The sequence below is a fragment of the Crocuta crocuta genome, unplaced genomic scaffold (genome assembly GCF_008692635.1).
Source record: "Crocuta crocuta isolate KB4526 unplaced genomic scaffold, BGI_CrCroc_1.0 scaffold317, whole genome shotgun sequence".
Classification (NCBI taxonomy): domain Eukaryota; kingdom Metazoa; phylum Chordata; class Mammalia; order Carnivora; family Hyaenidae; genus Crocuta; species Crocuta crocuta.
In genome coordinates, this window is record NW_027530984.1 from 1,797,131 (window position 1) to 1,811,379 (window position 14,249).

The 14,249-nt window shown below is 36.6% G+C and overlaps 1 protein-coding gene across 1 annotated transcript in view; it reads left to right on the forward strand.

The window, feature by feature from the left end:
* The window catches only part of LIN7A (lin-7 cell polarity scaffold A), an 82,513-nt gene that overhangs the window by 37,571 nt on the left and 30,693 nt on the right, over positions 1-14,249 (forward strand). Inside the window, exons 2-3 of the mRNA XM_077770182.1 lie at positions 5,608-5,679; positions 7,992-8,201. Of these exons, the coding sequence (XP_077626308.1) occupies positions 5,620-5,679; positions 7,992-8,201 (270 nt within the window). The 5' untranslated portion in view covers positions 5,608-5,619. The remainder of the gene's footprint in view (positions 1-5,607; positions 5,680-7,991; positions 8,202-14,249) is intronic.

Below are 14,249 nucleotides of genomic sequence, written 5' to 3' on the forward strand. Positions count from 1 at the left end.
CTCGGTTTCTAAACCCTGACATTAACAAATTTTCACTAAATTTCTAGTGAACAAATTATATAACTCTTGGAACTGGGGGCTCAAAGAAAACAAACTCTAAAGATAGCACAGTTCCGTATAACATTTACTTAAATAATACAGCAATCAGGAATTCTTTGGGCTGAAACTAGCAAAAAATCCAACTTCAGTGGCTTAAACAAATATTTTTCTTCATTACAAGTTGAGAGATAAAGGCAGCTGCTTACAGTGTTTGAGGAGCTCCATGTAATCAGCTGATATAGACACTTTGGGCCTTTTTCTTACACTTGTAGGCTGCTACTGCGGCTGATCATCTTTACACTCGGGACAAAAAACAGAGAAGGGAAAAAGGATAGCACTTGTACCAAGAGGGCAACACTTTCCCAGAAGCCTCTCACCTACTTCCAGTTAAATTCTCATTGGACACAACTAGGTGACGTGGCCAGGCAGTGCTAGGAGGAGGAGGCTGAAAATGGGGGCTGGGGAAGGTGAGCCTACCTAGTATCTGCCTCACATAGCCATTTTAAAATCACACCAAAATACAAAAGGCAGTAAAACTGTAAGAGCAGAAGAAAGAGCAATCAAAATCTAATTTTGAACTCCAGGTGTTTTCCACACTTGCTGACCAAGCAGCTAAATTCTAAAGGGGTAGTTTCCATTGCATCCTAGGCATGCCTATAATAGTAATAATAGAAACATAGTAGCTATTATCAGAAGAATTTAATAAGAATAATGGGTTATGGTTTATGAAGCTACACACTTTATCTTCTTTGACTGCTTCTTGAAGATAGGGCTTCACATAATAGAAAACTAAGATGCATAGATAGTAGGTCACTTCAAGTCACATACAAAAGGGATCTAGGATGAAAAACTCATAATACAGATTTATCATCCTGTGTCCACCTCTCTGTACCAATCAGGGTTTTCAAAATCAAGAATGATTCAATGTAGAGTTTATATTTTGATACTATCTACATAATCTATGTATAAATGAAAGCTCAGAAGCAAAAATTCTGTTGCATTAGAATCTTAGTTGTTCAGCTTAATTTATCTGAGAATTCTGTTATAAAGTTGGCAAATAAATTGAAGTAAAAGGGAAACTTTCACTTTATTTGTATTTGTTATTCTCTCAGTGATAAAATTTCCATCAGAAAAAGTAGTCTATTTGGTTTCTTAATATAAAGATAAGTACAATTTATATTATTTAGTTTAAAAATTTCCGAGCACCTGGGGGTCTCAGTCGGTTGAGCATTCATCATTTGGTTTTGGCTCAGGTCATGATCTCCTAGTTCTTAGAGTTCGAGCCCCGCATCAGGCTCTGCACTGGCAGTGTGGAGCCTGCATGGGATTCTTTCTCTCTCCCTCTTGCTCCACCCTTCCCCATATTGCACTGTCTCTCAAAAACATAAGTAACATTTATGTTATTTTAAAGCCCTTCTATAGCGAAGATTTATGTTAATTCAAAGTTTTAAAAGAAGTCATTAATTTCTTAATGAAGACATTGGGCCCAGGTGCCCAACACACTCACTAGAGTAACTCCTAAATGAATGTTGGCAGAATGAATGGGCAAATGAACTTTCTGAATCAAGTGACTGCAACCCCATTACCTTAATTGAATTGATCTATATTCATAAATTTTCAATAGTTAGAATAAGTTCCAAATATTCAAAATGCTATTGAATCTGTGAGATTTATTCAAAGTCAGTAAGTAACTGATATTAAAATGTAAGCTAAAACTGTGTACAAGAGTTTCTATAAACTACTCAACTTTCACTAGGAATTAATCTATCTTACCAAAGGAATGTGCTTAGAAATGCTGTAGCTGACAATGTCCAGAAATTTGGAGACCGAACTGATTCTGGAAAGAATAAGTCCCACTGTCCTTTGTTGAAGCTCACACAACCATTTTCTCTTTTCCCTTTAAGAATTCTCTGAGAGAACCAGGTAAAATACTTTAGCTTTCAATAATAATTTCTTTCAAAATTTTACAAATACCTGTATACTTGTCCTTGAAAAGTAAGATAGGTAAGGCCACATTTTATCCCTAGAAAATGATGAGCTAAGAGACTTTAACAAGACAACCTAACCAATGGAAATAGAATTAATGTCTCCAAGTTCTGGCTTGACTCTCTAACTAGACCATGTCAGCCATTGTTTAAAAAAACACTGTTGTGCTTTACAAAAGGAAACACTAACAATAATATTTGATTTATCTCTTTGAATCTTTGTATATTATAATCATAAAAGATTATTAACAATGCTATTCACTCTCATTGGGAGTTGTGAATTTGTCGGTTTCTGAACTTTATTATACATTTGAAGCCACCACTTGTATCATTATACAAGCATCATATTGAGCCTAGATACCTTTATTCAAAATATGAACGAACACTGGTGACATCTCCCAAGTTTTTGTTCTTCAGTGCAGCCAAAATAGTAGTAGTCTGATGCTGTGTTAATAAGAAACCTGATGTAATTGAAAGAGGAAAGACATTGGAGGCAACTAGATATGAATCTCTGTACCAGATCTGCCACTACCAGTGTGGTCATAGGCTTGTTACCATCTCTGTAACTGCCTATGGTTGTGTGTAGAGGGCCTGAATCATAAGTTGTGAGCATTGACTGAACTCATAGATACGGAATGCTTAGCGTTACACATGGCCTACAGTAAGTCCTCATTAAATGCACACCAGAATCATTATTATTTACTTCAAGAAGTATTTGTTGAACAAGACCTTTTAATTTATTTATAAGATCCTTTATTCACTGCGGTGCTGGTGTCTTTTCATGACCTACTAATTATTATGTATAAGAAGAAATGATATAGCATGATTTCTTAGTTCAGCATTTCTCAATCTCCAGACTTTTGGCTTGTTGACATAGTTCTTTGTTACGGGGGGCTCCCCTGAGCATTATAGGATATTTAGCAGCATCTTGGTCTTCTTGTACTAGGTACGAATATACTCTTCCTCCTCCTCCTCCCTACTTGTGACCACCCACAAACGTTTCCAAACAGTGCCAAATAAACATCTCCTAGGGTGCAAAAATGCCCCCAGTCAAAACTACAGTCTTCTATCAGTTCTCTCTAAAATGCATTCCTGGACTGCTAGTCCTGGGAGATTCTTCCTCAAAGATCCCAGTGTCAAGTAAGTTAGGAAACACTGAATAATAATAATAATAATAATAATAGCTCATTTTTATAAGCTTACTATATGGTGCAAACTGTTCTAATCTTATTTAATCCTCCTAACAGACCTAGAAGTTAGTTACAACTCGAAGGCATATTTTTCAAACTAGAAAATTGAACTTGGTCAAGTAACTGACCAAGATCATAATCAAAATGACCCTAAACAAATTCAAATGGTTCAAAAACAAGGAGGGAGGAATTTCTTTGCTTGGAGGAGGCAGGGAACAATGAACAGAGAAAATGAAATTTGAATTGGGTCTTTTATCATCTTGTTAAGCTCGGCTAAATAAGAGTCTGCCAGGTGAAACATCGCATTCCAAACAGAGCAAACAACATATCCACAGGCCTTGGCAACTGGGAAGGCTTAATATGTTCGGGGAATAGTGAGGATAGAGGAAAGGAAGTCAAGGAATAAAATTAGAGAAAAGGCTGCATTCTTCATTACTGTTGCTGGTTTGACTCCTGTAGGCATTGGACTTTGCAACCTTTACTCTAAGAGCAGTAGACAGCCAAAAGCACAGTAGTGACATGATCATGTAGGTACTTGACAATGATAGCTAAAGGCAATAGTATTTGGTGGTGGGGGACCCAAATTAAGACACTATACGAAGATTTGAGCAAGAGATATTGAGTTAAGACAGAATGAAGGGGCCAGATTTGAGAGAGTTTATTGACAAAAGCAGAGTAAGGAAAAATCTTCCTCCCAAATGGGCTGTAAGATCAAGTAGAATTTATTTGTAGAAGGGATATTTCTGCAAAACAAAGTGATGTACTTTCAAGGAAATAACATGGAAACGTGTTAAGCAGCTATTCTGGTAACCTAGAGAATTTGCATTAACAAGTCTCAGGCTCCACAAATGCTTTCCTGGAAAACTTCTCCTTTCCCATTACAATTTCTCAATAAAATTGTATACTCCAGTTATTTAGTGAAGGATCAGGCTAACTGGTAGATTCTAAATAGTGCCCCTATGTTTCTGGTCTAGACCACTTTGTTTTGTTGCTTCTAAACACACTACGTGGGAAAGATGAGTCAGCATTGGTGGAGATTCGCCCTAATGTATTTGAGAAATGATGAGCCAGCCAAGAAATGTTCGAAAGAGATTGGTCTGAGATACTCAAAGAACAGTTGTTGAATGGATGCATTAATCACATTCTGAATTCACTTTAATAACTTCTGACTTAAGTGTGGAAAATATGATTAATAGAAAGGAAAAAAAATCTTTGACTGCAACTTCATATTTCATCGTTTACTGACATAGTAATGGGCCAATCTGAAAAAAATATCCCAGTGAGGTTCCACTTGATCTTAGCCAAAAGGCCGAGAAGTGATTCCAGTGAAGTTCCAAATGGACTTTTACCTCTGCACATTATGCAGTTGATTTTTATGACTATTATTTAAATCTTTAAAATGAGCATATAGTCTAACATACTTAACCTTGTTATTTTTTTCTAAGTATCTTCTCAAACTATCCTTTAAGAGTCATTCTGTATGCGTAAGTTTCTTTATAATGAAGCAATAATTGTGCCACTAATATACAGATTTTATAATCCCATTCATGACAATTTAGAAGGAAAACATTTTTTTCTATGATGTTCCAACAATTTTGTAGTTGTGCTTAAAATCCTAATTCATAACAATCCCTGCTGTTTAAGGAGTACTTATTAGGTGTCAGGTGCCATGAAAGTATTATTTCAAGTAAAAATCATACTAAATAAATAGTCTTTACCCATTTTTCAGATGGGCAAAAAGAGAGTCAACATGGTGAGGTGGTTCAACCAGCACCTCAATTATACTGTAAAGCTCAAACCTGGGTCCTTGAGTCAGCAAAACCTATGTGCTGTCTACAATATCATTGTGGGTCCAGATTTTACCTGTATTCTTTTTATTTCGTTTAAACTTTAACATGAGCCAGAGCTAATATATGTCACAAATGGTAACATACATTTCAACAGGCACGGAAAAAGATATTGTTACCCAACTTTATATATATATATAAAATATATATATTATATAAGTTATATTATATATGTTATATACATTATATTATATATAGTATATATAGAATTTTTAGCAGATATTTGAGAAGAAGGTGCTCTATATAAGGGTAAAAATTTTTAATGACAAAGTAGTTTTTATAAAATCAAGTATCAGAGTTTTTATATTTGAAGAACACGGATAGCTGACTAAAAAGGGCTTGCCTTCTCTGCCGCAGCCCTCGCCCACCAAAAAAATAGGAGGGATTTTTTTTTTTGGTCCAAATCATCACAATAATCGATTCAGACCTCTTTCACTTTGTAACAGAGAACTTCTGTTTTACAATGAAGCCTTGTCATCCTATCTGCAGTGAAAGAATCGATATTCTTAATGGTCTGATACATTTTTCTTTGTGTGAACATTTTAGGTGTATCAATATATGCACGAAACGATAACTGTTAATGGCTGTCCTGAATTCCGTGCCAGGGCCACAGCAAAGGTAAGACTTGAGTAACTTTAAAAGTACATTTGAACCCAGTGATCTAGTAATTGATTGTGCGCGTGTGTGTTTCAGGTATTCTCGTGTGTACACTGTAAGAGAATTTAGACATCAGTGGCAGCCCAGAGTCTAGAACCAGTACTACTTCCCAGGTAAAAATCCTAATGGAAAACTGAACGTTTCTGCTGCTTCTGTAGCTTAAGAAAGGAGAATGATTTCATTAAACGCAGTAACTGTCCATTTGGCACAAGCAAATCTACTGCTTCATTGTATGAAATAATACATGGTTTTCTGACACGGTCCTTTGATCCAAAAGAACCTGTTCCCCATTCAGTGCATGAAGATTTCCTTCAGAAGCTTTGACTTAAGTTAGACATGAAGAGAACTCACCCGAGGCCCACTGACATAGGATTCTTCTGTGTATCCAGCTGAGCAATGGGTAGCTCGCTGAAAGAATGTGACATTGCCCTAAAGGGAAAGCCTGTCACCTTTTGTGAGAGTGACCACATTTGCTCTTTAAAAACTCAAATTCAGAGATTGTAGAGAAATCTAATGGAAATCTTACACTAATGGTAAGCTTATAGCAAAAGGATGGTGAAATTATCTGGAAAATAGACCATTAGGAAACAATAGTTTTAAACTAAAATTATTGATGTAGTTCTTATTTTACAAACAGAAGTGCTGTAATTGATGCACTACAGCTTGCTTTTTAAAAGCTCTTATCCTTCTAATAATGTGTAAGAAACAAGAACTGGTGAAAATAATCAGAATTTTCCATTTAATTCTTTTGTGTTATATCACCTCTTGTTTGGTTTCTCTTCTGATTTCTTAGTTTTCATTCTGTAACTGAACACTGTAGATTTGTAAGTTTTTTTTTTAACCCAGGCAAAGGGAGGGTATTATTATCATTACATCATGCTTTGCTTGTACTGAAGTGGGACACACACAGAAAAATGATCCCTACATGGTTTAATTAAGGGGAAAGTGAATTATGTAGTGTTTTACCATTCTCATTTCTTATTCATGTAGAACAGCAGGATAGCAGCATAATGTTGCAATAGCACAATATTTTCTGGTTGTTTCTGGGCTGTCTGCATTGCATCCATGTCAGCCATTAAAATCTATGCATGACGACAAGGTTTGCATGAGCAAATGCATGTAGCTAAAAAAAAAAGCCATTATTTCCATATCATTCACTAAACTTCACTAAATGCAGACAGTAGCATAATGCTAAATTGATGTGATAATGCTGTGTGTGGAAAAGAATGTACAGTCGTTGGCAATCAATATTTTCACAGTGTTGAGTAAATCACTTTATAGTAGGCATCTAATCAACTGTGGTTAAGTCAGGTTAATGGAAGTGGAAAATAAGAAGCAGGCAGATCTTTTCTTGACAGAAACTACTTAAATGCTATTATTTTATTTCCATGAGGGGTGGGAACTACTGGTAAGTTGTGTTTCCAGCTTATTTTCAAAAATTTATATATAAATTTTAAAATAAAACAATGTCCATATTAAATGATATTTTGTACATCTAGGTATAGAACCATGGGCTGCTCATTTTGCCCACATTGCTGTAGGAATTGAAGTATTAATGTAAAATGTAGGGGGAAACATCTGTACCAGATAAGAAGACATCTCATAATAATGCAGAATATTGATGTGAAATAATAATAATCTGTTTGATTCTATTTTCTGTTTTAGCTTTTATTTTCTTTTAGGTAACCTCAATCAAAAAACGAAAACAAAATGTGTTAAGCCAGTGTTTTGGCGATAGCAAGATTATATATGTATTCCCCAGAATATACACATATAAGTGCTTCTAAGCACATTGAATAAAGATTTATGTACATGCACCGGGGTAGACTGTGTGTCGTACAAAGAAGTGGATTATGTCACCTCTGCCCTTCGGGTGCTCATAGTCAACACATATACATAATAATTATGGCATATGTACCGTATAAAGGTAATGTAAGGACCAAACCTATTTTGGAGTCCAAGAAAAGAAGGAATTGCATCTAACTAAGGTAACTGGGAAAGATTTTTATGAAGAAGGGAAATTTGTAGCCTAACGGGTAAGCTCTAGAAAGCCGGGAATAGCTAGGCAGGGCTCTCCCAAACAAAGGAGCCATAGATGACGTTTAAACGAAGCAGGTCTTCCCACCACCCCGCCCCCACTGCCCCATCTTGATCTTTCTTTCACAGGAGAATGCTATAAAACTAAGAGGAGTTGCCTGATCCTACGCACTGCAAAGCATACGATTAGCCTTATTTCCCTCGTTTTATTACCAAATGACCATCTTTTCTTTCAGGCAACAGTTGCAGCTTTTGCAGCTAGTGAAGGCCACTCCCACCCTCGGGTAGTCGAACTGCCAAAGACTGATGAAGGCCTTGGTTTTAACGTGATGGGAGGAAAGGAGCAAAATTCCCCCATTTATATCTCCCGCATCATTCCTGGAGGGGTGGCCGAGAGACACGGAGGCCTCAAAAGGGGAGACCAGCTGCTATCAGTGAACGGAGTGGTATGTTCATAAAATAACCCGAGGTTTTCTCCCCTAAGCACATTTTTTGCCCCCTGCTGTTACTACAGTCAATGTTGAAATCCTCGAACAAATCACAATTTTGTGTCCAAACCGCTTCCTCAGCATTGATGGACATTAAGCCTACAAGAGCAATAATTTTATAGTTTTTATGTCTCATTTCATCATTCTCATCTTAGTATGATAAGTATGAACTAGTTGGAAAACTATCCCAAGGAATTATCCCAACTAGTAGAATTTTCCCCCATATGATACTCAAATTGAATTAATGTTTAGAAGAACAAAATAACTCCAACATTCTTTTTATTCAAATTACTATAAACAGTTACAAGCATTTTAAAAATAAAGATAAAACCCCTTATCTGTATTTTTTATTTAAATAGGAAGGATATTTTTAATATACATAATAGTAAGGCACATGGAAAAAGAATGCACAGATAATTCCTTAATGTACAGCTATAGTAAGATAAAAATATAACAGCCTCTTCCCCAAAAATGTTTGATTATATTATCTATTCATCATATATATTTTGATTCTCACATGAAGTTAGGGTAGATTAAATATGTAACATTAAAATTTTTTTATTGTTTATTTATTTTTGAGACAGAGAGAGACAGAGCACGAGCTGGGGAAGGGCAGAGAGAAAGGGAGACACAGAATCTGAAACAGGCTGCAGGCTCTGAGCTGCCAGCACAGAGCCCGATGCGGGGCTTGAACCCACGGACCACGAGATCATGACATGAGCCGAAGTCGGATGCTTAACCGACTGAGCCACCTAGGGGCCCCAATATGTATGTAACATTTTAAAATAGAAGTAGGAACATACTTTTTTTTTTCATAACCTCATCTTCTTTGGATGCCATTACCTCCACATGTAATAAAGACTTTCTAAAGAAATAACTGTATCTGAAAAGAATCATTTTCTCCCCATAACTTCTACATATACTAAAAATAATCTAAAAGCATAAATTTCAGAAGTTTAAATAACACATCAGTGTTTATCTTTGTATTAACCCAAGATCTTTTCCCTAAGGACCTAAGGTTTTAATGAATAAACTAGATCTGGGTTATTTGTGACCTTGTTGATTTCTGTTTAGAACACAATACCCAACATAAAAAACTTTTAGAATGTGATATTAGTAACACACTGGATATGGGGTAAATTCTTGTGTATTTCTATCTTGTATTTTATTTCTATTTTTTTAATTTTTAGCTTCACTAGTAGTTTTGTAGAACCCAAAACTACTCATTTAACTCTGCTAATCTCTGATATACATCAAAATCATTAATCCATGAATATTCTATATCACTTCAGCATTCCAATTCTAAAACTACCATTTCATTTACGTTTTTGTATGTAACAATGTTTTGAGATAGCTTTTCTAGTGATGATTAGCTAACTATGACTCTTAAAAGCATGTTTCAGCTGATAATTTCAGAGTCCCAACTTTCCAGCAGGTGGTTCTGGAGCTAGGTCATGCAATTATGTTACACAGTAATCAGTGCCTCAGTGTATGAATTTATTACAATTTATCTAAATATATTGTGTAGATCATATAAAAGTATAGATTTTTTTAAAAATTAAAGGTACAAAAAGAACCAAAAACACATTAAGAGAAACTGTGATTATATAAAGCAACAATAAATACAGTGAATTCAATTTAATAGGTGGTTGACTTTTAACTATCTGTCAGAGGAGCTAAAGAGCCTATGTTTAACGCATGTATTCACAAGGAGCACAACTACAGCCATTTCATAATCTCTCATCCATTACTTGCAATGAACATGTGGCTTTATCCGCAGGGGGTATTGGAGAATGGAATCAGACTCATCAGTCTTTATCACTCAGTGTTCTTGTGATTATAAATTAATATCCCTTATACTTGAATTTCCTAGTCTGAATAAGGGGAGTAATGAAAGGCTCTGATGAAGATTAAAATGAGGCAGGATGTCTTTTAAGAAGAGTACTGTGGTAAAATGGTCCCAAACACTTTTTTTTTTTGTTTTTAAGAGAAAGTGAGAGAGAAAGAGAGAGAGAGCGAGTGTGAGCCAGGGAGGGGCAGAGGAAGAGGCGGGGTTTGGGGGGAGAGAGAGAATGAGACAGAGAGAGAGAGAGAATCTTTTTTTAATTTTTTTTTAATGTTTATCTTTGAAAGAAAGACAGAGCGCGAGGCGGGGAGGGGCAGAGAGAGAGGGAGACACAGAAACTGAAGCAGGCTCCAGGCTCTGAGCCATCAGCACACAGCCCGAAGCGGGGCTCGAACCCACAAACTGCGAGATCATGACCTGAGCCGAAGTTTTCGGAAGTTAACCGACTGAGCCACCCAGGCATCGAGAGAGAGAGAGAGAGAGAGAGAGATCTTAAGCAGCCTCCATGCCTAGCATGGAGCCCGAATAGGGGCTTGATCTCACAGCTGTGAGATCATGATCTGAGATGAAATCAAAAGTTGGATGCTTAACCAAATGAGCCACTCAGGCACTCCAGGCACACACACCTTTGATAAGTAAGTGTGGTTACTGAAGAAGGTTGAAGAGGGTTAGCAATAGCCCTATGATATTGTTAATGTTAGTCTTGTTGTTAAAAGAAAATCTTAAGGCAAAGTCTGCTACACGTGTAGACATATGACATATTAGCAAAAAGGCATTCATGCAACCTCTTTCATAAGCTGATGAAATTCTAGTTCTCAGTCCATTCAGATGTTACAGTCATTACGTTGGAAAAAAGGTTCACTTGGATGAAACAACATTCCAGGGACAGGATTTTATTACCCTTTTTTCAGCCTTTGACAACCAGAAATCCTATTAAAAACTGGTTGGAAATAGGAGGGTTTAGTGACCAAACTTAGGCCACTAATCCTATGGTATGGGCTATGAGCCTTCTTAAGATTTTTGCATTCTGTTCCTACAAAGGTGGGCAACATCTCCAAAAGTCTTAAATGTTCCGCATATATTATAAAACATTTAATTTTACCATTTACATTCCATTTATCATGCTAGTTAATGAGTCACTGATTTCCCCAATGAGAATCCATTTCTGACCTATTTTTGCTTATAAGCAAAGCTTCATTTGTTTCATTGAAATAGGTGTAACAAACGCTTTTCTGGTGGCCAAGCTCTGAGGTATTGCTTCTCTGATTTAGTGCTTGCGGATGACCCTGGACTGGTTTATGCTCCTGAAGTTGGGGTTTAAAATATTGCACATCCATATAATCAAACTGTATATTATAAACTGTCTATGTTAGTCTTTAAAAGTAAGTTATATACATTTTAACAGTACCTAGTATCAATCAGACGTTCACTAAGAGGCAGTTTTCATTCTGTAAATGAGAAATTTTGTGTGTTTCTCGTTGTCAGGCAAAGAGTAGTTAATCCCAGACGAGAACCCAGCCTTGCTTCTTAAACCCAATCCAGAAGTGTTTTCGGTATAAATTTCAGTCAGATAGAAATACTTAATTTAAAATAAAAAAGTAATGACTCTGTAATGGAAGAGTTAAAAAAGAGAAAAGATTAACAAATGATCAAACTAGTTCTCCTTACACTTAAAGTACCACTTGGGGAAATCAGTATGGAAGATTTTCAGAACATATCATTATAAAGTGAGAACAAATTTTAGAGAAAGTGATCTGAAGGGCTGAAGCAAACCTGAACTACTTCAGTACATGACCTCTGGGAAAAGTTTCCTAAGTCCCACTTAAAACATGAAGAAATTATTCCATGGATTTTATCTGAAAAGACATTTGAAAGGATGTCTTGATTATGTATGTTTGTTTTTCTTCCCTGCCTCCTTTTAGAAAGGAGATGGCACAATATTTGGTAAAAAATAAAATATGTGCGTACAGAACTGTTAACATGACATGTTAGGTAATAAAGTGGAATGATGGAAAGAGGGAAAAATCAATAAGTAGAAATAAGAAGAGATACAGCAATTGAGCAAGTGTTTTTCAGTTTCTCTATTAGTGTCTTAGAAGTCAAAACAGAAAGAACTTAATACAAGCTCAGCTATCATTGGGAGGAAAGTTTTTTGGGTTTTGTTTTTTTTGTATTCCTGAGCTCCAGAGAAATTTCCCATGGGAGTATTACAAATGAGACATTGAATGGCCTAATGCAATTTTATAGAAAATACAGAGGCCTTTCTATGGGGCTACTACTTATGTCAACCCTCAGTAAAAACAGAGCAGAATGCTCAATTAAAATTTAACGTTAACAGAAGGTCAAAATGTTACAGTTTGTATTTATAGCTTTCTAATGATCTTCCTTTCACCCTTTTATGCCCAAGTATTTCATAAGCAATTTTGAGAAGGACTAAAGGACCATTTATAAAAGTTGCAGCCAATGTGGGGCCAGCAGAGACAGTACATAAATTTAGTGATAGTACCTAGATATTTAAAAAAATCACAATAGAACAGTAGAATAGGCCGAATTTAACGAGAATCTACATTAAATCCTGCTCCTGCATCAGAAAACTGGCTACATGTGTGCAAAACCAGGGGAAAAGGGCTAAGTATCAAAACCTGAAAAAACAAACAAACGAAAAAAGCCTGGGGATTTCGGTTTATTTCAAGAGGAATATGAGGAAAGTTGGGGGGAGGGGACTCACAAAAACATATGAATGTGAGCGTAGGGGCATTACTACATAGTGTACAGACATTGAAGGAGATTGGTTGAGCTTTGGAATGTGTTGTTCAGCTCACACCGCATTGTGCCCCAATCTTGGCCCCATCCTTGTGGAGAACAATTCAGCTCATCTAAAGATGAGAAGCCTTGTATACAATGAACATGTTAAAGAAGGAACTGAGATTGTTCAGGATGGAGAAGAGGATATTTAGGGGAATTCTGGCTGTCTTCAGTTGCCCTGCATTGTGTCAGGGGCCTGACGGCAGAACAAAGACCCTTGGGTAAAAGCCACAAGGAAGGCAGACTTCCATTTATTATATTAAAGAGCTTTTAAACACATAGAGCTCTATAAATAGGGAAAGACTGAATCATAAAACCGCATGTGGCCATGATTTGAAGTTTTAATCAGAGACTAGAAGGCCACCTCAAAGGAGTCTTTTAGAATATGTGTCCTGTATAAACAGCTGGAACAGTGGGCCCCTTCTCACTCTGTAGCTATGACTCTATGCCCTTCGATGGGATTTTCCTGAGACTGTTAAACACACCCCCACACCCCTCCTTACACAGGTAAGTGGGCTCCGCCTACTCTCCATGTACACTACTACTGAGAGATTTTTCCTAAACAGGAAGATTAGAAATCTACTACAATATAGTACTTTTTGTTTATTTAACACTTAAAGTTTATGAACAGGATATACAAGAAGTTCTCCCATTTGTTCCTTAGAACAGTCTCATGAAATGCATAGGGTCAGAGTTTGTTCTCTCTCTCTCTCTCTCTCTCTCTCTCTCGCTCCCCCCCCCCCCANACACTGGAATACACATACACGAACTGAATTTCAGCCTTTATTGTGATCGTCACTGATGCTTACCAAACGTAATAATTAGTTATTTAAAAAGTCAACCCTGGGGCGCCTGGGTGGCTCAGTCAGTTAAGCGTCTGACTTGACTCAGGTCATGATCTCACCGTTCGTGAGTTTGAGCCCCACCTTGGGCTCTGTGCTGACAGCTCAGAGTCTGGAGCCTGCTTCGGATTTTGTGTCTTCCTCTCTCTCTCTGCCCCTCCTCACTCATGCTCTATCTGTCTCTCTCTGTCTCTCAAAAATAAATAATGTCAACCCCAATGGAATATAAATAAGTTCTGTGGATTGTGTCAATATCAATGTTCTATTTTTAATAGTATGCAATAGTGTTATAAGATGTTAATATTGAGAGCAGCTGAATAAAGGGTACATCAGACTTCCCTGTCCATTTCTTTTTAACTTGCTATGAATCTATAACATTTCTTAATAGTCTTGTTTTAAATAAAGAAATTCCAAAAGAACCAACCTGAAACATGATATCCTACTGGTACTGATGGGAGAGAGTGCAGGTGGGAAGCAGAAGGCAGACAGAAAGATAAAATAAAAAGCACGAGA